We start from the raw sequence: 24,127 nt of genomic DNA, 5'->3' as shown, positions 1-24,127 counted from the left end.
AAATTTATTATCCTACGTGGCGCGCTGAAAAAATTAAATCTTACGTGGCTTTCTAAAAACTCAGGAAAAAACTCCCTTTTATACAAGTACTAGTATCGTGCCCCGTGCGATGCCCGGGTTGTTTATTAAATTTTAAGATAAATTTTTATTATATATATATCAAAGTAATGCCTAATAATATTAGTGAAAATGTTCGATTTAATACATAAAAAAAAAAAAAAATTAGCAAAAAATAAATTAAATTAAATAAATGTTCAAATCCCGTTGGGTTGTTTCGAACCCAAAACTTTAGGCAAGGGTTGAACAGTTTTGACTCGTAACCTGAAGTGACTCAATCCGAAATTACTCATGACCCGACCCTAATTGACATGTCTACATAGTTATAAAATTCTATTAGCTTAAATTGTGAACTATATTATTTTAAGCGGTTAGTATATATTATAAATGTATGTTTTACTCCTTGAAGTACTTCCTTCGCTCTAAAAAAATATTATGATATAAAAAAGTAAATTTATATGATAATTTTTTAGAATTATAATCTAATAATTTTTTTTGAATAAAATATAATTCAATTTGTACATCTAAAAAATTGGTATTTTATCGAAAATAAAACTTTTATCTTCTGAATTCTATTATATATCATATGATATTTGATTTGATTTCCTATTTGTGTAAAATGATACGTACGAATCTTGACCAGATTAATAAGAAGACAATTATTATTATTAATTTTTTTTTTTTTTTTTTGAAAGACGACCATTATTATTATTATTATTTTGAAATAAATTGATAAACACTTCTAGAAAAACTCGAAAATGCCCATGATTGAAGAAAAAGACGAAAAAGACCCTTTCTCTTTTCCTTCTCTCCTCTAACCTCGACCACCTTCTTCTGACGATCTCCTTCATTTTGCAATTTGCATTCTCCCTTCTCTCCCTCCATCTTTCTCTCTCCTCCGTACTCTCCACCATTAACGGCTGCTCCACCTCTTCTCTTTCTCTCTCCTCCATCAATGACTGTAATGACTCCTGCTCCCATCGACGTACGCCTTCTCCAACCTCCTTCTTCATCATCTTCTTCTCCTTCTTCGTTTCCGTCGCTTTCAATTTTCTATCAATTTCAGAATTCTTGCTCAATTCATGCGTTTGATTCAATTCGCTCGAATGTTGTCGATTTTGTTTGTTTTTTGGCAAATTCTATTTTGATTGCTGTTTCTTATGTTTGTTTTAGGGCTTTTCTGCATTTTTTTTTTTGATTTTTGGGTACTTTAATTGGACTGTTTTCGATTAGCTGATTGTTCGTCGTCTTTCGAGTTGATGTTAGGGTTTTTGATTAGGGGTTTGATGTAAGTTGGATCGGATTTTTTACTCTTGATTTTTGTTGTGTTTGCAGCAAGAAGATGAGGAGATGCTTGTCCCGCATTCTGACATAGCTGCTGACAATCACCAGCCTATGGAAGGTTAAATTTCAATATTTTTTTAGGATTTGTGTTTGAAATTTATCTTCTTTTTCGCGTTGATTGATCTCTTTTGGGGGTTGATTTGATCTGGTTGAGTTTATAAGTATGCTAATCACATTGCTAGGGTTCTAATTGTATTGTTGCTAATTAGTTTTGTTTACGTTTTAGTCGTTGCGCAAGCCGAGCCTGCTACTAATCCTGAGAATCAACCGGCAGAGGATCCTCCATCCTCCAGGTTTACATGGAAGATTGAGAATTTCTCCCGTTTAAATTCCAAGAAGCACTATTCAGATGTGTTTGTCGTTGGTGGTTACAAATGGTACTATTGAGTAGCTTTGTCGTTAATCTCGTTATGTATGCTATTGGCAGAGCTTTTTGTTGGCAGTTATAAACTTACTATACAACGTTTGATGCAGGCGAGTATTAATTTTCCCTAAAGGGAACAATGTGGACTACTTGTCTATGTATCTTGACGTTGCTGATTCTCCTAGTTTGCCCTATGGGTGGAGTAGGTATGCACAGTTCAGCTTAGGTGTGGTCAATCAAATTCATAACAAGTATACCGTGAGAAAAGGTATTATTTAGTAATTGATAAATGCCTTTACCTTTTTTATTTCCTTCCTTGCATTTGGCTGTAATAATTACCATGTCTCCGTGGATATGTCATTTCATCTTGTAAAATTGGAGATTTAGTTTATAAGTTTATTGAGCTGTAGACTTGATCATATCAAAGGCATTGATTATAAAAGGATTATGATAGATACCCAATCAGTAAGTAAAGACATGAGGTGTGAGTGTGCTTTGTTAATGCTAATGTTGACCTATATTGTGATTTGGGCGCTATGTCACACTTGTTGTGTGCAATGGTTAATATGTATCCATGACCTTCCCGACCTTTTCTGGACTACTTTAACTAGCAAAATCATGTCATGTTGGCAGTTACGAGTGCTGAAAGTAAAGAATTGTCAATGTGTAGGCAATCCAGGCCTTAAGCCTTATTTGGTGGTTTAGATTTTTTAATGTTACATTTTTATTTCTTTTATATCACCATTGTGAATTTGCAGATACACAACACCAGTTCAATGCCCGGGAAAGTGATTGGGGGTTTACGTCTTTTATGCCTTTAAGTGAGTTATATGACCCCACCAGAGGATATCTTGTAAATGATACTGTTCTGGTGGAGGCTGAGGTTGCTGTTCGTAAGATTGTAGACTATTGGTCTTACGATTCGAAAAAAGAGACGGGGTTTGTTGGACTTAAGAATCAGGGAGCTACATGCTACATGAATTCTCTGCTTCAGACACTTTATCACATTCCTTATTTCAGAAAGGTCAGTCGTAACCCTAGCTAATCTATTGATTTTAAGGATACAAGTTTATTTTCCGGTAAGCTAACACTCTGTTTGCATCTGGTATATAGGCTGTGTATCATATGCCTACAACTGAAAATGATATGCCATCTGCAAGCATTCCTCTGGCTCTTCAGAGTTTATTTTACAAGCTCCAATACAGCGATAGCAGTGTTGCAACTAAGGAATTGACCAAATCTTTTGGATGGGATACTTATGATTCTTTCATGCAGCATGATGTCCAGGAGTTAAATAGAGTTCTATGTGAAAAGCTGGAAGACAAAATGAAGGTAGGTTTTTGAATGGAATAAACTTTCATGTTACTCATCTGTAGAGTTTATGATCTATTAATGTTTTATTCCAGGGTACTGTTGTTGAGGGCACTATTCAGCAATTGTTTGAAGGGCATCACATGAACTATATTGAATGTGCAAATGTTGATTACAAATCTACAAGAAAGGAGTCCTTTTATGGTAAGTTCTTCTGATTAGATTTTTTCTGTATAGCAATCTCATCCGGATGTTAGGTTTGGCTGTTCAGGGGTATGTGCTCTTAATTTCTTGCATATTCTGTCACAGACCTTCAGCTCGATGTCAAAGGTTGTCGTGATGTTTATGCTTCTTTTGATAAGTATGTGGAAGTTGAGCGATTGGAGGGTGATAACAAGTATCATGCTGAGCAGTATGGTTTACAGGTTAGTATTACACCATTGCATGATCCTTAAGACACCCACTTTGGGTAGTGTACCACATGATTAAAGCAGTGGTTATAGATTTCGATGTCCTATTGGTTTTCTGATTTTCTTAATTTTTTTTAAGATCCCTTCTTTTAATATAATCTAGCTGATGTTTAAACATAATTTACCTTCCTGAAGATTCTGTTTGTCAGTATTTATTACTTATTATTTGACTCTGTCAATACCAGGATGCTAGGAAGGGTGTCTTGTTTATTGATTTTCCCCCAGTTCTTCAACTGCAGCTCAAACGATTTGAATATGATTTTATGCGTGATACAATGGTGAAGGTTGGTCATCTCAATCCTCAATTTATATCACTTGATTTTGATACACAATTTTAGACATTTGTATGTTTATCATCTCGTGGAGTGTTTTACCAATAACAAGTGCACAAAAAGTGATGAAAAGGGGGAACATTATGCTTTAGTAGCTCTCTTTGGCCTTTTGCTGACATCGGGTCCCTATGACATTCTGCTTTTCTTTTTTCCTTTACGTTTTTCCACGTGCAAAGCTGATGTATTTTTTTATGTTACAACCTATTTACTCTCACTCTCTACTTATGTCGGGTTAACGGGTTTTAATGTGGATTATAGTGCTGTTTTGTTCATTATATATCCCTTAAAAAGTTAAAATGCATCTCTTCTGTATTACAGAGTTTGTATTTTCCTTTTACACAACTATCTTGTATTTCTGTATTGCTGTAGAATATTTCCAAGTCATTTGACTGCAAATCCCTAATTATACATTGCACTCTTGTTATGCTTTTACCAAGAAATTTAGAAAATTTGCTAGGAAAAGGTGAATATTTTGCTTTTTTTAAAACCACCTTGCACATTTGCTGATTCCTTAATTTTCAATTTGCTATCTATAATCGAAGAGTTTTTTTGTATTTTCAATATGATAAAACTTACGGTTTTCTTGGTCGCCTATAGATAAATGATCGCTATGAATTTCCTCTTCAACTTGATCTCGATCGCGAGAATGGGAAATATTTATCTCCTGATGCTGATAAAAGTGTCCGTAACCTATACACACTCCACAGGTATGTATATGCCTATGCATATTGTACTGTCTTTCTGGGCACTTCATGGTGGAAGTTCTGGAGCTGAATTGTGTAGTGTGAGTTTATTGCTTTTGTATATTGAATGGGTAAATTTTCATATGTTAGGATTGGATCAGGTGGCATTCAGACCTATGCTGTTTCATGTCTTGGTTTAATTTTTCTGTTTGATATTTGTTCTATGGTTTTACCTAAGTTTCTTAATTTGGCCTTTAACTTCTTTAGCTTTCATTTTCTTGATCCCTGGATTGTAGCATGTTCATGAATTTCTAGTGGTAACTATGTTGAAGCCTTGTGGTCAGTTGGGGATTACCTGTCTGATTATGGGCTATACTGTTGCTTTGCTTGAGGAAAGATGACACTTCTAATATGTACAAATATCATTTTGCAGTGTTTTGGTTCACAGTGGTGGGGTGCATGGTGGACATTATTATGCCTTTATAAGGCCTTCTCTTACTGATCAGTGGTATGCGTTTAACTTTTTCTGTTGGTTGGTATATTTTTTATGCATTAGCATGTAAAGAATTGCACATTAGAGGATATGCTATGTATATGGCTTTTTGAATATTTTATGTAGTTACATTCAAATTTCTTGGTTTCTCCATTTACTATCTATCAAAATTCCCATGTAGTGTGTATATGTTTAGAATGTGATTTGACTCATTTTGGCTTGGTATACAGTCTAGTACTGCAACTTGTATGGCTTAATAATTCTTGGAGCCATGGCTAGATCATTTCTGGACAAAGGGAATTTTTTTAACTAGCTCTGAATGTTAGTGATGCATAAATCTTGATTTTTTTTTCTCCCCTTCACATTAGAAATTACATGAAGAGAAGTCATTTAATTAGATAATTTTAAATCTGGTTTGTTATCTTGTCACTATAATCCTATGAGATTAAATATGTTCGAATAGGGAGGAATACGTGGCACATTAGGGATAACGTTATGTGGAACTTTTTCTGTGCACAGTTCAAATGTTTACCATAATTAAATTTCAAGTTTTACAGAATAGGGTATTTGAAGTTGTGACTTGTTTAACTGGAGTGATAATTTTCTGTGGTAGTTGATAGTAGTATGCTGTAGTGACATTACAAAAAGGCCAAATTTAGGGTGCGTTTGGCTGGGAAATTTTGAAAGCAATGGGATATGATACTCCCATTTCCATTAGTAGGTGTTTGGTTGGCTATGTGTTGAATTCTATTTCCCCACTTTTCTTATTGGAGCTCCCCATAAATCCTTTACAAATCAACCCCCACCTCTCCTTCATGGACTTGATACCTTTACCATCCCCATCCCTGTCCCCCACCAACTAACTGCCCACCACCTCTGGACAAAAAGAGGACTGATAAGTTATGCAATAGTTTATGCAATCTTTTTTATTTCCCAAAACCAATCAGTTTATTCTGACAATCAAATTTATTGAGGCTGATAATATTTCAATCAATCTCCTGACATTAATTCTGAATCATTGACATTTTGCAATTATTTAGCCAGCAAGTTACTCTTTGCCTCAACTTGCACTCCTCGATGCTGTTGCCACTTTGGTACTCATTAATTGACTGCTGTTGGCTCATGATTTCTGTTTCAAATTTGGTTTAGCATAGCTAACAGTAGAGCTGTAACTGAGGGCTAAGGGCAGTAGTTTGGATGCCATGTTGTTCATGTTCTGTTGGTCAATGATGTATAATGCAATGGATGCTTCTGCTCTCGCTCTGTCAAATTTGATACTACCCTTTGTGTTGCTTACTAGGTACAAATTTGACGATGAGCGGGTTACTAAGGAAGATTTGAAGAGAGCTTTGGAGGAGCAGTATGGTGGTGAAGAGGAGGTAAACTTTATCTGGCACTGTGGGAATATTTCTTGTATGGATCAACTCATTCTACATTGTTTTATCTTTACAGTTACCACAGACAAATCCTGGTTTCAATAACACTCCATTCAAGTTCACAAAATATTCAAATGCATATATGCTTGTTTATATACGTGAAAGTGACAAAGAGAAGATTATGTGTAACGTGGATGAGAAGGACATTGCTGAACATCTTAGGGTGAGAGTTTAGTGTGGTGCTGATTTTTTTTTTGCTGTGTTTTAAGATGCAATGTTTATAAAATTAATTTTTATTTTTCTGTATCCAGGAACGCTTGAAGAGAGAACAGGAAGAAAAAGAACATAAGAAAAAGGAGAAGGCAGAGGCGCACCTTTATACCATCATAAAGGTTACTGCTTTTTCTTTCTGGAAGTAATCCTAGGTATGTATACTCTTTCCTTGTCAATGTATGTTCTGATTGTAACTTTTCTTTTTCTAGGTTGCACGAGATGATGACTTGACCGAGCAAATAGGGAAGGATATCTATTTCGATCTTGTAGACCATGACAAAGTTAAATCTTTTCGTATTCAGAAGCAGGTGCCATTTAATGTTTTCAAGGTAATTCTTCTATTTGGATCAATCCTCATAGCTTGGTCTTGTCTACTATCCTGGAAAGGGTGCAGGGACTGTCTGGAGTACAAGTTGAACTTGAAATAACAATACTTTTGATACATATTGTTTATGAAACTTTTTTTTAGAAAGTAGTAGAACTAATTTTGACAGGATAATCTTAAAATTATAGTTCTTGGATCACGTCGAAGATAATGTTTAGGATTGGCTTCTGTCTTTTTGCGGAGAAAGTGTTTCCTATGATAAACTATTACTCCTATATCCTATATGTTTAAATTACTTGTCAAAAGGATATTCTTAATAAGTTTAACAGCGTTGCGATTGAAATTATCTTAGGAACCTGGCAGTTTTATTTTCCATCTTTTGTGGGACTACTCCTTACGTAGGCCATATGCCACCTTTTAGGTTATAGGTCTCCATGTCATCTAGTAGGGTTTTTTTCTTTTTGTCTTGATCAGCACAGCACCTCACAGCCCTACCAATCTGAGCAATTTTTTTTTGCTTGACTCATACATAACCTTTGACTTTTTGCCCATGCAGGAGGAGGTTGCTAAAGAATTTGGCATCCCAGTACAATTTCAGCGGTTTTGGCTGTGGGCTAAGCGCCAAAATCATACATATCGACCAAATCGACCATTGACACCTTTGGAAGAAACCCAATCTGTATGTCTTCATTTCCAACCCTTTGCATTATGTGTTTGGCAAGTATTTTCAGATCTTAAAAACATTTGTAGATGTTCCTTTTTTCCCGTGAATTTTGTTTATTAACGACTAAACTGAAGGGATACCTTTTTCCCGGACTGTTTTGTGTAGGATGATTTTAACGTGATAAAAATTTGGCTAGTTGTTTATTCAATAAATATTTGGTTGAATTGAAGATATCAGTGACAAGAATGCATGCTTTTGCCATTTTCCATGTGGTGGATCTCATGATGAAATTTTTTGTTTTGAATGTGTTGTAGGTTGGACAGCTAAGGGAAGTATCTAATAAGGTTCATAATGCAGAACTTAAATTGTTCTTGGAAATAGAGCTTGGAATAGTAAGTTTCTGTCATCTTCTGTTTTCCTCTTTTTGACTTCTGTTAAAATTATTTTTGTAAAAAGGGAACTGTTAGGTTTTGTGGCTGAAATAGCATGATTGCAGCACTAGGCAGAAACGGTTTTCTGGTAATAATTAAAGCTATTATACTATCATACAGGATTTACGACCTCTTCCACCTCCTGACAAGACAAAGGATGAGATTCTATTGTTCTTTAAGCATTATGATCCTGAGAAAGAAGAGATGCGGTAAATTTGATAGTATTTAGTGATTATTATTGTGTGCACTGCATAATTTAGCCTGCTTTTGCTATTCAGGGATGCAATCTAATTTATAATGGCAGTAATGTTTTTCCTCCCTCTCATAACTTCAGTTACGTAGGAAGACTATTTGTTAATGCCACTGGAAAACCTGGAGAGATTTTAGGAAAGCTGAAGGAATTGGCTGGCTATGCTGCTGATGAAGAAATTGAATTATATGAGGTTAGTTCATCAAAAGTTATTGTTGTTTCTTTAAGTGTGACATTAATTGCAACTCGGTATACATTATGATATTTTTGTTTTGGACAACAAATATTTGGAAATTTCTACTATTATGCACCTACAAGTAGCATTTTCGTATAGAGACTGCTTTCTACAGATGCTTAGGCATATTTTTTCTTAATTACATGCATTACTTACCGAGTAGTTTATAGCTCTGGTCACACTTTTTTCCCCTATATCACGGTAATTATAAAGAGTATGGCACTATGACGTAAACTGTACAGATTGTCTGATGTTATATGTTATGGTCTCTAGGAAATCAAGTTTGAACCAACTGTTATGTGCGAACATATTGACCGAAATCTCACTTTTCGTGGTAGCCAGGTATGTCTTTTAGAAACGTTTCCAACTTTTATCTGTGACTATGATGTACATTTCCATTTTTTTACATCTTGATCTTTGACTACCAGCTTGAAGATGGGGATATAGTCTGTTTCCAAAAATCCCTTCCAGCTGAAGCCGCAGAAAAATGCCGTTATCCAGATGTTCCCTCGTTCTTAGACTATGTTCACAATCGGCAAGTACGTTTTCTTCTTGAACTTCTAATTACACAACCTTTCAGTTGCCAATTAGGAGTATCTCTTTACAGGTCCGAAATGTATATAAGTGGTGATGGGCTGACGTTTATTTTGGCTGTTATTGTGTATACTTAACAGATATTGTCAGTTTCTATATCCTAAACTATCTTTGCATGCAGTTACTGGGTTTTGTAGTTTAAAAAATTACAAACGTTAGTGTTTGCAATTCTGATATGTATTTTTTTTTCCCTACTCACTTTCTTCCGTTTTGAGTGTCTAAAAGAGTTCAACTTGTTTCTACTTTATACCTATTTTGGAAAGCCCCTTTACTATCTGAACCCCCCTATCCCGCACTATTTACACCTTTTTTTCATTCATTCTGAACCACTTATATTTATACCGTATCTCTTGTTTTATTTACTTTTTCCTTGCACCCGCTTTCTTTTTCCATGCACTCCTAGATTTAGAAACAAGAGTCTATAGTAACCGAGTCTGACTTTCAGGAATGATGGGAGTATTAACAGATTTTCGTGGTCAATTTTAACATAGTTTGTTCTTGAAATGAGTGGTTGTGCAACTGAATAAACTTAGGAATTATTATATCAGACGGCTGTATATCAGTTATGAAAATTTCTGGTATAGGTATCCTGCATATATCTCATTTGAGAGACTTAATTTGTCCATCTAGAGCTGACATAGGAGCTGGTCCTTTGTAGGCTTCAATCTTTGTAGCTATTATTATTCGCCATCAAGATCCCAATTGGTGGTAATCTTCTAGCATTTACACTACACTGGTAGATGCTGTGTGCCTGTGCATCTCATAATCTTCTCTCCCTCACCCTCCCATGTGTTTGCTTACGTTATCTTTGTTCTTGAAAATATTGATTAAAGTTACTCGCATTGTATTGTCCTTGCATTTTCTTCGTGTTAACATTTTATTGGATCTTCCTCTATTGCTTTGGTACTTTGAGTCAATCATGTATGTCTTGACCTTCCAAAGCTTCTCAGTAGCTGTTAATGTTACTTAAGATAGCTGATTTATATGTAGGTTTTATTTAACCTGTTTATGCTGTCAATATGTGCACATCTGTTGGTTGTGTCTCTCTACCTTATCTATTTGTTTGCTTCATAGGTTGTTCATTTCAGATCTCTGGAGAGACCCAAAGAAGATGATTTTTGTCTGGAGTTGTAAGTTGGCCTTTTTTTTAACACTTCCCTATACATTTATGTGTGCTTGATTAAGGGATGTTGTATGTGAATGGTATGTCCGCTCTTACCCTTTTTACTTTCTTTGATTAATGGTAGGTCAAGACATCATACATATGATGATGTAGTAGAACGAGTGGCTCGTCAGCTTGGTTTGGACGATCCATCCAAATTAAGGCTGACATCTCACAACTGTTATTCTCAGCAACCAAAGCCCCAACCTATTAAATACCGGGGCGTGGATCATTTGTCGGACATGCTGGTCCACTACAACCAGGTAATGGTTTATTTATTAAGCTTTCAAGCAATGACAGATAGTGGTTATACGCTGTGTGTTTTAATTAATTGCTTCAACCTCCTAAAACTTAATTTTGAAATTTCAGACTTCTGACATACTGTACTATGAAGTTCTGGACATACCTTTGCCAGAATTACAAGGCTTGAAAACTTTAAAAGTTGCTTTCCATCATGCGACAAAAGATGAAGTGAGTTGGTTGAGATTTTTTTTTATACCTTTTATTTCCAGGATTTAATGTGTTCTCAAGTAATTTTTTTGGTGCCTCCTTTTTTATCAGGTAACCATTCACACTATTAGACTGCCTAAACAGAGTACAGTGGGGGATGTTCTTAATGATCTGAAGACAAAGGTACAGACTTGGTTTTATGCAGTACCAAGTGTATTTTGCTATGCACCTTGTATTTTGAGCATATCTTTGTTCTACATTCCCTCTATTGCTGACCAAAGCTCTTATTCTTGCATCTCAAATTCTTCTTGTTCATTTTGCAATTGTTGATCTTTTGTCTGAGACAATTATTGGAGTGTTAATATCCTGAACTTCTGACCTTTATCTGCCCTTATCCTATTATTATTAATTATTTGCCTTTTCTTGAGTAGGTTGAATTGTCACATCCTGATGCTGAGCTGAGGCTGCTTGAAGTATTTTATCACAAGATCTATAAGGTACAGCTTATATCTTGTTATCCGATAGACTTATTGTTCAGTTTTAACTGTTTCAAAATAAATAGAGTTGCCTCCATCTTTGTCCTTTGACCTTGATATTACAATTTGTATGTATCTAGTTAAACAATTATTTATTTTGCTTCTTTATTGCAGATTTTCCCTCCTAATGAAAAAATTGAGAATATAAATGATCAGTACTGGACTTTACGAGCAGAAGAGGTCAGTGTTTCCTTATAGTCTTTCGCACAAAATATTTGGTTACTTAATTCTGTGGTTAGCGTTATTAACTTTGACCAGTATTTTTTTGTAACTACATCATTGTTTAGATTTTGATAATGTTAGTGTTTGCCAAATTGCCTTCTATGGTAAAGCATGTAATGATATCTAGACATAACTTTCAAATTAATCCCAACATTGTTTATTCATCTATTTGTTTTCTAGATTCCTGAAGAAGAGAAGAACCTGGGTCCTCATGATCGACTAATTCATGTGTACCATTTCACTAAAGAGACAGCGCAGAACCAAATGGTAGCTAACTTACATTTATAAACAGTGCTTTCAAAATCTCTTCCTCCAACCTCTTTCTATTTGTCCCTAGTGACAACCTTTGATTTTTGGACTTATGTATGATATTGGATCTTTGAATACATCCTGATTGACTTTTCCCTTAACAGCAAATACAGAACTTTGGTGAGCCTTTTTTCTTGGTGATTCATGAAGGAGAAACTTTGTCTGAAGTCAAGGTGAGAATACAAAAGAAATTGCAAGTTCCAGATGAAGAATTTTCTAAGGTATGCTGATTTCATATGATACTGCATTTCATGGTTATTTGTTCAAGTTGAAAGTCGGTCTGGTTTTACGGCTGTTGATGAAAACATCTTGTTCTTTGCTCTATTTTGCCAGTGGAAGTTCGCATTTCTTTCATTAGGGCGTCCAGAATATCTCCAGGACACTGATGTTGTGTCCAGTCGTTTTCAGGTTCTTTTTTATTCTCTTTTATGTTTGTTTGTCTATTATTGCTATGCATTTTTTTGTAAGTTGATTTTTATTATTGAACTGGTCCTTCTGTCTCTGCCATTCAGAGAAGAGATGTTTATGGTGCGTGGGAACAGTACCTTGGATTAGAACATGCTGACACAGCTCCTAAAAGAACTTACACAGCAAATCAGGTAAAAGTGTTTTATTTACTGGTTTGTCTTGTCAGCATACCATGTCTAAAATTTATTTAGTCTAGATTGATATGTCATATGAACTATAAGATCTATTAAGTAATCTAATTTCATGTATTGCATGATGAAAGTTGATCTGTGCCACCGACTGTTAGTTTGAAACATTTGGTTCTATTTTTAACATGATAATGAACTGGATTTAATATGTTATATTGCAAAACTGAGCTGGATTCAACTATGATATATCACAAACTGAACTGGATTCAACTATGAATACTTATGAGTTATAATACTGCTGAATCATTTAGCATACATTGTTACTTTCTCTCACTTTCAGATATTGCAAGTTCTTGATGCACTTAGTGCTGAAAAAATTTGGAAGTGTTCTTCAATTAATTCTTGTGGTTGCAAATTGCAGAACCGTCATACATTCGAGAAGCCTGTAAAAATCTACAATTAGGGTGATTTTGGGATATAATTCTATTTGCATGGGCAGACTCTGGCATCCTTGAGGGGTACTCCATTGCTGTGTTAGTAGTCGTCATGGTTCATTGGTCCAGAGCAAACCAGCACCTAGCATATCAGATGCCCTGGTCAGTACGGGTGTCGGCAAGGATTTAGAATGGATTTTGTTAGCTGTATAATTCTTTCTTGTAGTGTGTATGTGGAAGATCTTTTTCTGATGCCGGTATTTGATTTTTCTTGTCGACCACAAGTCTGCAACCCTCGTCAAGCTTTTCAAGTCTTCCATTTTCACTTATGGAGTTGGTTTCAATGGCTGTAGTGTGTGTTCCTCGGTACCCAGCCACAGTTGTAAGTTTTTTTAAAAAAAATGGTACATAGATGAGATTTTGGCTTTAGGAATGTGTACACAGCATAGTTGGGGTGCCCGCCATTTTTTTTCGTTTGCTCACCTCTCCTGTTTATTTAGGCACATGTCTAGTTTTGGGGGTTTCGGACTGATAATTGTTTGTTTGTTATTTATGCAGCTCCCCCGCTCTCTATTTATTTATTTTTATTTTTTACCTGGTCTTTTTCCCTGTAAAAGAAGTTTGTCAAGTACAGGCTTGATGAGTCTAAATGAGTAAAGATTTTAACAGCTTCATCTATGTGTAATGATAAAACCGGAGTTAGTCGGAACATTTTGCAGTATATTTTCTGGAGATGTTCCACGCCCAATTATACGTGACACTTGTCCAAAAGTGCATTTGTAGCATATTTTCATCTTTGATTGCAGACCTGCATGAATTATCTGGTGAAAATGCTTTTATTCACAAAGTAAATGTTTATTATAGACATCCTCAAAATCGTATCCCTATTATAAAATATCTTCAGTTATTTAAATGGTGACTTGGTGAGCCATGAGATTATGAGACTGTTTTCAAGAATTTGTACTTGACAATAGTAGGTAACTTTAAAAAAGTCCCATCTTAATCAAGAATTTGTAATACACTTGGCTAACTATACCAATTTCAAAATTAATTCATTCCAAATACCCAGTGAAATTCATCCCAGTATTCCACCTTTATAATTGGTTATCCTTTCTGCCTTTATTTTGTTGCGAAAGAATGGATAATTAGTTTCTGAATGCTTTTTAATAAATTGTAACAAAGATTTCATCCATAATATCTTTAGTTTTGTCCCTTAATAAATTGTAACAAAGATTTCATCCCTCAATAAATTGTAACAAAGATTTAGTCCATAATACTATACAGTATTTGATTCCGTCCCTAAATATGAATAATGTACTCCCGCCATGACAACATAACATGTTAAGATTTTTATTTTAATTTTTTTTCGAGGAATAACATGTAAGTTGAAATTATACTTGTACTCTTTTCAAAAAAATAAAAAGCAATTATACTTGTACTCAACTAACCGGAATAGTAAATTCAAATAAAGTAAAAATCCCTTAAAAAAAAAGATAAAAAGTAGTATAGCCATTGTGATTTTAATCTGGTTTTTCTTTCATGATAAAGAAATTTTTATAAACCGAAAGAGCACACAATTCTTACAAAACTTGGGAGAAAAAAGAAAAATGACAAATATAAACTCTATTGCATAGAGGCCATAGACTCTGCATAAAGTAGTACGACGTACTAGTAATACTCCTGCCAACAAAATTTCTTGTTTTTATTCAATTCTAATTGTTTCTTACCCCTTTTAACCATACTAATAATAATAATAATAATAATAATAATAATAATAATAAAACATAATAATCTCTATTACATTGTTATAGAACTCTGTAAAGTAGTACCGGTAATACTGTGACATAAAATATGCTTGTTTTAAACTTTATTGGAAATTTTATCAACTAAAACTTTTAAATGCTTTTTTTTTTTCACAAACAATTTTAAAAATTTATTTTATGAGAAAAAACCAGATGAATATTTTTTAAAATGCATTTTATTTGAGAGATTTTAAATGCATTTTTTATCACACAATTTTAAAAATTTATTTTACGATGACAAATTCAATGAATAATACTCCCTCCGTCCCTAAATTACATTTCTCTTTGGAAATTTATACGGGAATTAAGGAGGGAAAAATAAGACAAATAACAATAATTAGATAATGCAATGGGAAGTACAAAGATAGATTAATTATTACTCATGACATGTCATCAATCCTTTGCAAAAAAAAAAAGGACCAATCACATGCTCCTAATTGAAAATTCTTAACCAATCATATTTATTGTAATTTGGCACAAGGATTATGAGTGAGATTAGGTAAGAATGAGTGAGAAAGCATTAAATATAAAACAGAAAAAGAGAGTTGATTTACGAAAAAAAAACTTATCAAAATTAAAAACGAGGAATGTAATTTTGGAATACCAAAAATAGAAAGGAGGAATGTAATTTAGAGACGGAGGGAGTATATATTTTATAATTAAATTCATAGACGGCGTTTTTCCTTTGACTCGAATTTTCGGCATTGGCCCTTACTTGTGTGTCACGTGACCCAACTTAAAGACCCATTTCCCTTTTTTTTTTTTTTTTCCTCCATTCCCTCCAATTTCACTTCTCTTTCTTCCTTGTTCTTCTGCAAGCTTTCAACTCAATTTTTCCTGGAAAAGTTGATTTGTGGGTGTTGTAGCAAATTTTTCACTTTGGTTTGCGTGAGTAATTTCTTTTTAATCTTGGCTATATACTACGAGTACAAATTTTTTGAGTTCAAAATCTACTCTTTCCTTCACCCTTTACTCTCAACCATCCATTGATTCTTAGCCCATTTATACTAGTATTTTTTTTTTTTGTAAAAAGTTTCTTCAAATCGCTACTCAAACTTCATACCCACATTTTATTGTCTCCTATTCAAATGCTACTCAAATTGTTATTTTGAACTTTGAACTTACATATAATTAATCAAAACCCGCCGAACATAATAATCTCTCGAAAAAAAAAAATGAAAACCAATAGAGTAGAGTAATAAGAAGTAAGAATTAGACAACCTTTTTCAAAAAATAAAATAGTACAGGTAAACATTGATCGAGATGAAAATAAAACCAATAGAGTGATAAATAAATTCTTAATCAAAACCCACTTCATAAAAAACCATTAGGGCATAAGGAGTAAGCAAGTAGATATAAGATGTGTCCAAAACAAAGGATTTTGCATGAAATTGTACAACTCTACCTCTGTTATTCCGTACTACTAATATGGTGGTGATATGACCATTAGTCCATTACTGCACACTTTAGTAATTCTCTCTTCTCTGCACATCAAATTTGCACTTCTTCATTTTCTCACTCCTCTCCTCTTCTCTACTCTTTCTCTCTCCTCATTTTCAAGAACTTCAACTACAACCGCCATTGTTACTCAAGGTTTTGTGTTATTGTTTGTCATTACTTTACCTACTACTCCGTACCATTTTCTCTCTCCTCTTCTTCCCTATTCCTCTTTCTCTCTCCTCATTCCAAACCAGCTCAAGCTTAGTCTCCATTATTGCTTTCTCGCAACTCATTTACAGCTTGCTTCTCTTCGCTTCGGGAGTTCGGTTATATACTTTCTGCTCAATATTAACTTCAATTTAGTTTTCTTCTTTGAGATTTATAATGATAAATGGAATGTAGATCGATGACCTTTAATTTTTCTGCTTGTTTTGATGTTTTATGACTAAGTTGGGTTTCTGATTCTTGAAATTTGGAATTACTTCTGATTGTTCAACTAGTATTGTTCTATAAATGTATTTTGAATTAATAGTAATGTTTTGTTAAATTGTTGTGGGTAGATTTGAAAGAATTTGGGATGATTAGTACACTATTTAATACGGATTTTTTTAATTTGTTTTTGAGATTTTATAGACGTGTTATGGTGTTTTCCTGTTTATTCAAAATCGTTTAATTACATTATATATGAATTATACAGGATGACGATTAGGCTCTCTTCTCGATTTATTGAAGAATTGCCTGAAAATCACCGTGTTGAGTTTCGTATCAACAGGTGTGACACATCGAAAGCTAAAATTAGACTCCTGCGTATGACTTGCGACGCTAGGAAGTTATGTTCTGGTAGAAATATAGAGGTTGAAGAACAAAATATAGAGGTTGAAGAACAAGATATCTTCTCGATACCTAGTACGACGAATACTGGAAATCCCCCTGTTTTTATCATTCACGTCGAAGGGTATTATTTGAATATCAGTTTGTTGGCAGCAAAAAACAATGATTACTTGTATGCAATTAAGGATGGCGACAATAATTGGAGAGAAACAGTTGGGGCAAAATATTCAGTTGAGAATGCAACCGAGCTTACTCCTGCTTTCAGAGGCTCTTACTTGGACTTGCCCGGAGGTATATGGAGAGCCCGGATAAGATTTGGATTCAAAGCTTTGTGTCGAGCACTTATTGGTTTGCACAGAAATGTTAATGTGGAATCAAATTTTATGTGTGTCAGTGTGGTGGCAAATGTGTTTGAGCCGACGCGTTATATTGCCCTCCAGAATGCGTTTATTCGTCAAATGAGCAGAGAGTTATGGTTAGGATTAGATAGTAAAAATTTCAATTATTTTAGTAAGACCGTGTTGAGATATCGAAGGAGTAATATTTGGACGTTTGCTTGGGATGATGGTGATTGGTGATGATATTGAAGGCAATGAGGTTGAAGATGAGAAAAAATGGCCCCGTCAAAAGAGACGTAATGATTTTGATATCGAGGAAACTAATCCTGAGTTGAAACATAAAGTAAGATTAGAAATGGCCCCAATGATTATTGGGCTGCTGAAATCGACTGAGAGACATTAATTTTCCAAGTAAACGTCTATGATACTCTTAAGTTAAAGAGAGCAATCTGTCCTTGTATCTCAATGTTGCTGATTCTCCTAAATTGCTTTACAGGTGGAGGTATGAACGATTCAGCTGAGGTCAAGCATATTCACAATAAGTGTACCGTGAGCAAAGATATGTATTGCCTTTGGTAACTAGTAAAAGCCTTAACCTTCTTTTTATCCTTCCATGCATTTGCTTTTTATTGTTGAACGAACATGGAGGGTGCAGGAACTGAGGCAATTTATCTCTGATGTCAAGGTGGCTGCTATCGCTAAGGATACCCTGGATAGACGCGGTTTACAGTTGCTCTTCATCTGTTTCTTGACTGTGCGGAAAGCCAATTAATAAGGCCAATCTCTCCTACGAGAATAGATACTAACTTGCATTGCTTTTCATCTTTCTATGACTGGTGTGTTGATATGATTGGCAAATGCAAGGTGACTCAAATCTCCTGCTTTGGTGCTTCTGTCAAAAAATTTCTTTTAGTGCTACATTTTAATTTCTTTTATATCACCCTTGTGTAAATTTGCAGATACGCAACACCAGTTTAATGCTCGGGAAAGTGATTGCAGATTTACATCTTATATGCCTAATATATGACCCCAGCAGAGGGTATCTTGTAAATGAAATTGATCTTGTGGAGGCTGAGCTGAGGTTGGTGCTTGTAAGATTGTAGACTATTGAATTGGTCCCATGATACTAAAAAGGAGACAAGGTATGTCGGGCTTAAGAATCAGGGATCTAACTGAATTCTCTGCTCTAGACTCTATCACATTGCTTATTTCTGAAAGATCAATTGCAGCCCCAGCTAGTCTGTTGAATGTTTCAGTAAGCTAACTATCTGTTTGCATTTGGTATGTAGGCTGTGTATCATATGCCTACAACTGAGAATGATATGCCATCTGCAAGCATTCCTCTGGCTCTTCTGAGTTTATTTTACAAGCAACAATACAGCGACAGCAGCTTTGCAACTAAAGAATTGACCAAATCTTTTAAATGAGATTCTTTCATGCAGCATGCATGATGTCCAAGACCTAAGTCTGTAGGGTTCCAAGTGAAAAGCTTGGTGTCAAAAGGAAGGTAGGGTTTTGAATGGAACAATCTTGCATGTTGCTCCTCTTTAGAGTATATAATTCATGACTATATCTTTATGTTAATATTTCATTCCAGGGTACTGTTTGTTGAGGGCACTATTCAGCATTTGGTTGGCTACGTTTTGAATTCTCTTACCCCACTTTCCTTATTGGAGCTCCTCATAGATTCTTGGCATCAAGTCCCACACTCCCACTCCCACCTCTCCTTCATGGACTTGAGTTACCCCATTTCCCTGTACCATTCTCTTCACATCCAGCTCCTTACCATCCCCATCCACCTCTGGACAAAAAGAGGACGAATAAGTTATGTAAGCTGTTTTGTCTCCAAAACCAATCAGTTTTATGCCAACAATCAATTTTATTCAGACTTATTTCATAATCAATCTCTAACATTAATTTTGAATCACTGACATTTTGCAATTATTTAGCCAATAAGTTACTCTCCCCCTCAACCTGCTATCCTTGTAGCTGTTGCCACTTTGGTATCGATTTCTGATTCCAATTAGGTTTAGCACAGCTGACAGTAAAGCTGTAATTGATAGACTGGGCAGTGGTTTGGATACCATTTTGTTCGTATTCTGTTAGTCAATGATGTAGAATGCTATGGATGCTGATTCTCTCGCTCTGTCAAATTTGATACTACCCTTTATGGTGCTTACTAGGTACAAATTTGATGATGAATTGGTTACTAAGAAAGATTTGAAGAGAGCTTTGGAGGAGCAGCATGGTGGTGAAGAGGAGGTATATTTTAATTGGCACTGCGGGAATATTTCTTGTATGAATAACTTATCCTACATTGTTTTTTCTTTACAGTTACCACAGACAAATCCTGGCTTCAATAACACTCCATTCAAGCTCACAAAATATTCAAATGTGTATATGCTTGTTTATATATGCAAAAGTGAAAAAGAGAAGATTGTGTAACGTGGAAGAATACATTGCAGAAGGGTGAGACTTTGTGTGGTGCTAATTTTGTGCTGTGTTCTAAGATGCAATGTTTAAAGAATTAATCTGTTTGTTCTCTATCCAGGAACGTTGCAAGAGAGAACCGGAAGAAAAAGGAGGAGAAGGAGAAGGTAGAGGCACACCTTTATACCATCATAAAGGTTACTGCTTTTTTCTCTCTGGATGTAATCCTAGGTATGTATACTCTTTCCTTGTTAATGTATGTTCTGATTGAAGGTTTTATTTCTAGGTTGCACGAGATGATGACTTGACCGAGCAAATAGGGAAGGATATCTACTAGTATTTTGATCTTGTAGACCATGACAAAGTTGAATCTTTTCGAATTCAGAAGCAGGTGCCATTTGATGTTTTCAAGGTAATTCATCTGTATATCCTTCCTTTTTTTACGAACATACACTATCCTGGAAAGAGTTGCAGCCCTGTCTTGATGCGAGTACAAAATGAACTTCATAATACCTTTGATGTACAAGTTTATGAAACTTATTTTTATTTTGGACTAGGAAAGAAGTGTCGATAGACCTAAAATTGTAGCTCTTGGATCGTGTCACGGATAATCTTTAGCATTTGCTGCTGTCTTTTTACAGAGAAAATGTTTCCTACTACATACCATTACTCCTACATCCTATATGTACCAACTACTTGTCAAAGGATAAACCTAACACTTTATATATAACAGGTTGGCTATTGAAGTTTTATTTTCCATCTTTTGTTACACTCACTGGAACTGCTCCTTATGTAGGCCTTATGCCACCTTTTAGGTCATAGGGCTGTCCATGTCATCAACACAGCACTTCATTAACCTACCAATCTGATCACTTTTTTTTTTTTTTGGTCTTGATTAGGCAAGTAAATTTGCTTGATTCATACGTAAGCTTTGACATTATATCCATGCAGGAGGAAATTGCTAAAGAATTTGGCATCCCAATACTAATTGAGAGGTAATGGCAATCATACATATTGGCCAAATCAACTATTGACACCTTTGGAAGAAACCTAGTCATCAGTTCCAGCCCTTTGCATTGTGTTTGGCAAGTATTTTTACATCTTATAAACATATGTAGATCTCCCTTTTTCCCTGTGAATTTTGTTTAATAATGACTAAACTGAAGGGATACCTTTTTCCCGGATCGTTTTCCTTACGATAATTTTAAAGTGAAACACTTGGCTAGTTCTTTATTCTGTGTTAAGTTTGTGGTTGAATTGAAGATATCAGTGACAATAATGCATGCTTTTGCCATTTTCCATGCGGTGGATCTCATGATTTTTTTGTCCAATTTGTGTTGTAGGTTGGACAGCTAAGGGAAGTATCTATTAAGGTTCATAATGCAGAACTTAAATTGTTCTTGGAATAGTAAGTTTCTGTCATGTTTTCCTCTTTTTGATTTTAATTAACATTGTGTAAAAATAGAACTGTAAGTTTTTGTGGCTGGAATAGCATAATTGCAGCACTAAGAAAACACGTTTTTCTGGTAATGATTAAAGTTGTTATATTATCATACAGGACAAGACAAAGGCTTAGATTCTATTGTTCTTCAAGCATTATGATTTTCCACCCTCTCATCACTTCATCATATATAATAGATTCTAGTGAACGTATTGTGTGCAATCTTATTTATAATGGCAGTAATGTTTTTCCTCCCTCTCATCACTTCAGTTACGTAGGAAGACTTTTTGTTAAGGCCACTGGAAAACCAGGATAGATTTTAGGAAAGCTGAAAGAATTGGCTGGCTAGTGGCTATGTTGCTGATAAAGAAATTGAATTGGCTGGTTAGTTGTTCAATCAAAAGTTGTAGTTTCTTTTAGTATGACATTTGTTGCAACTTGGTATACATTCTCTGTTTTGGACAACAAATTTTTAGAAGTTTCTACTGATTTGCACCTACAGAGTTGCATTTTAATTCGTATAGAGCCTGCTTTCTACAGATGGTTAGGCATATTTTTTCCTTGATTACGTGCATTACTTACTGAGTGGTGACACCTTTTTTTCCCTATACCAATGTAATTAGTAAGTGTATGGCACCAGGGCATAAACATTACAGATCGTCTGATATTCTTAGTGATATGAAGACAAAGGTACAGACTTGGTTTTATGCAGTGCTATACGTAATACATGTGTATGTTGATATGCACTAAGTAAAATAAATAGATCGAGCTGCTACCATCTTTGTCCTTTGACCTTGATTTAGCAATCTTGATGTGTCTTGTTTTTATGTAAATAGAACTTGATCTGTACTCATATTTATTTTGTTTATTTATTGCAGATTTTCCCACCTGATGAAACTGGACTTCACGAGCAGGAGAGGTCAGTGTTACCTAATAATCTTCCACTCAAATTATTCGGTCAATTGACTTCTGTGGTTAATGTTATCAAATTTGACCAATATTTTTGTAGCTACATCATTGTTTAGATCTTTATAATGTTAATGTTGCCAAATAGCCTTCTATGTCAATGCATGTAATGATATCTGGACATAACTATGGATTAATCCTGATGTTGTTTAATGCTTTGTTTCGTAGATTCCCAAAGAAGAGAAGAACCTGGGTCGGTCCTCATGATCCAGTTATTTATGTGTACCATTTCACTAAAGAGACAGTACAGAACCAAATGGTAGATACCTTACATCTATAAACAGTCCTTTCAAAGTCTCTCCCTCAAACCTCTTTCTCTTTATACCTAGTGATGACTCTGAGTCTTGGACATCTGGCTTATATTGGATCTTTGAATACATCTTGATCGACTTTTACCTTAATAGCAAATATAGAACTTCGGCGAGCCTTTTTTGCTGGTGAGTCATGAAGGAGAAACTTTGTCTGAGTCAGGGTTATATTCAAAAGAAATTTCGAGTTCCAGATGAAAAGTTTTCCAAGGTATGCTGAATTTTTATGTTACTGCATTTCATGGTTATGTGTTCAAGTTGACATATTATGTGAAGTCGTTTGGTTCTTGTTGCTGCTGATGAAAACATCTTGTTCTTTTTGAATTGGTCCTTCTGTCTGCCTTCCAGAGAAGAATGTTTATGGTGCTTGGGAATAGCACCTTTGGATTAGAACATGCTAGCACAACTCCTAAAAGAACATACACAGCAAATCAGGTAAAAGTGCCTTTTATACTGATTCGTCGTTATCATAATACAAGTAGTATGTTAGAGAATATGATTAGTATTCTCACAGTAAATACTCCAAGTAAATACTTGATGACCTTTGGTGTAATGCATCTTCTCATATACTTAGGATTGTACCTGTTGAGATTCCTAGGTTGTAATCTATATATTTGATGAATGAGAATATGCTACACGAGGAGTTTCACACCGTCTTACATAGTATAATACCGTGCCTTAAGATTTTTGAATGTAGATTGATTTGGAAACATGGATAATGAGGCTTTAGATGTAATCTAGAGCCAGATGTTGCATGATTGAACTTGAACAGTGCCAGATTATTGTTAGTTTGAAACATTGGGCTCTGTTTATAACATGAAAATGTACTGGATTCAACTATGAACTGAACTGGATATAACTATGACTGCAGTTACATCACTGCTGTAGCATTTAACATCCATTGTTACCTCTCTTGCTTTGAGATCTTGCAACGCTTATTGCACTTAGCCTTTGAAAAACTTGCAACTGTTATTCAATAACTTTTATGGTTGCATATTGCAGAATCGTGATTTTGGGATTACTCTCTTTGCATGGGCTGACACTGTCGTTTGTGAGGGGGTACTCTAAAAGAACTTGCAACAGTACCTTGGATTATGGTGCGTGGGAACATGCTGATACAGCTCCTAAAAGAACTTACACAGCAAATCAGGTAAAAGTGTTTTATTTTCTGGTTTGTCTTGTCAGCATACCATGCCTAAAATTTATTGATATGTCATATGAACAATGAGATCTATAAAGTAATCTAATTTCATGTATTGCATGATCAAAGTTGAGCTGTGACACCGACTGTTAGTTTGAAACATTTGGTTCTATTTTTAACATGATAATGAATTGGATTTAACTACGATGTATTGCAAAACTGAACTGGATTCAACTATGAATACATTTATATGAGTTATAACACTGCTGAATCATTTAGCATACATTGTTACTTTCTCTCACTATCAGATCTTGCAAGCTCTTGATGCACTTAGTGCTGAAAAAATTTGGAAGTGTTCTTCAATTAATTTTTGTGGTTGGAAATTGCAGAACCGTCATACATTCGAGAAGCCTGTAAAAATCTACAATTCAAAATATAATTCTATTTGCATGGGCGGACTCTGGTATCCTTAAGGGGTACTCCATTGCTGTGTTAGTAGTCGTCATGGTTCATGAGTCT

At 34.9% G+C, this 24,127-nt stretch overlaps 1 protein-coding gene across 2 annotated transcripts; it reads left to right on the top strand.

Annotated features, from left to right (window-relative positions):
- The first annotated feature begins 843 nt into the window (after window positions 1-843).
- Window positions 844-24,096, top strand: LOC110683536 (ubiquitin carboxyl-terminal hydrolase 12-like). Of its 2 annotated transcripts, none has more exons than XM_021859929.1 (32): window positions 844-1,042; window positions 1,393-1,459; window positions 1,628-1,778; window positions 1,876-2,033; window positions 2,524-2,789; window positions 2,879-3,097; window positions 3,172-3,280; window positions 3,386-3,501; window positions 3,732-3,830; window positions 4,476-4,585; window positions 4,995-5,069; window positions 6,355-6,433; window positions 6,507-6,653; window positions 6,742-6,822; window positions 6,913-7,032; window positions 7,585-7,707; window positions 8,007-8,084; window positions 8,244-8,332; window positions 8,458-8,566; window positions 8,882-8,950; window positions 9,037-9,147; window positions 10,277-10,332; window positions 10,450-10,627; window positions 10,734-10,835; window positions 10,926-10,997; window positions 11,246-11,311; window positions 11,465-11,530; window positions 11,753-11,839; window positions 11,986-12,102; window positions 12,215-12,289; window positions 12,394-12,480; window positions 23,998-24,096. In XM_021859929.1, the coding sequence occupies exons 1-32, from the start codon at window positions 1,013-1,015 to the stop codon at window positions 24,079-24,081; spliced, it is 3,396 nt and encodes a 1,131-aa protein (XP_021715621.1). In that variant the 5' UTR covers window positions 844-1,012; the 3' UTR covers window positions 24,082-24,096. The 2 variants fall into 2 exon arrangements, with proteins under 2 accessions (XP_021715621.1, XP_021715622.1); XM_021859930.1 differs by lacking the exon at window positions 23,998-24,096 and adding an exon at window positions 12,899-13,659 and having other exon boundaries at window positions 846-1,042.
- The last annotated feature ends 31 nt before the right edge of the window (window positions 24,097-24,127 follow it).

The sequence above is a fragment of the Chenopodium quinoa genome, unplaced genomic scaffold (assembly GCF_001683475.1).
Source record: "Chenopodium quinoa cultivar QQ74 unplaced genomic scaffold, ASM168347v1, whole genome shotgun sequence".
In the NCBI taxonomy this organism is placed as follows: Eukaryota; Viridiplantae; Streptophyta; class Magnoliopsida; order Caryophyllales; family Amaranthaceae; genus Chenopodium; species Chenopodium quinoa.
The sequence above is the reverse complement of the archived record's forward strand: the minus strand, read 5'-3'. Positions and strand labels throughout refer to the sequence as shown.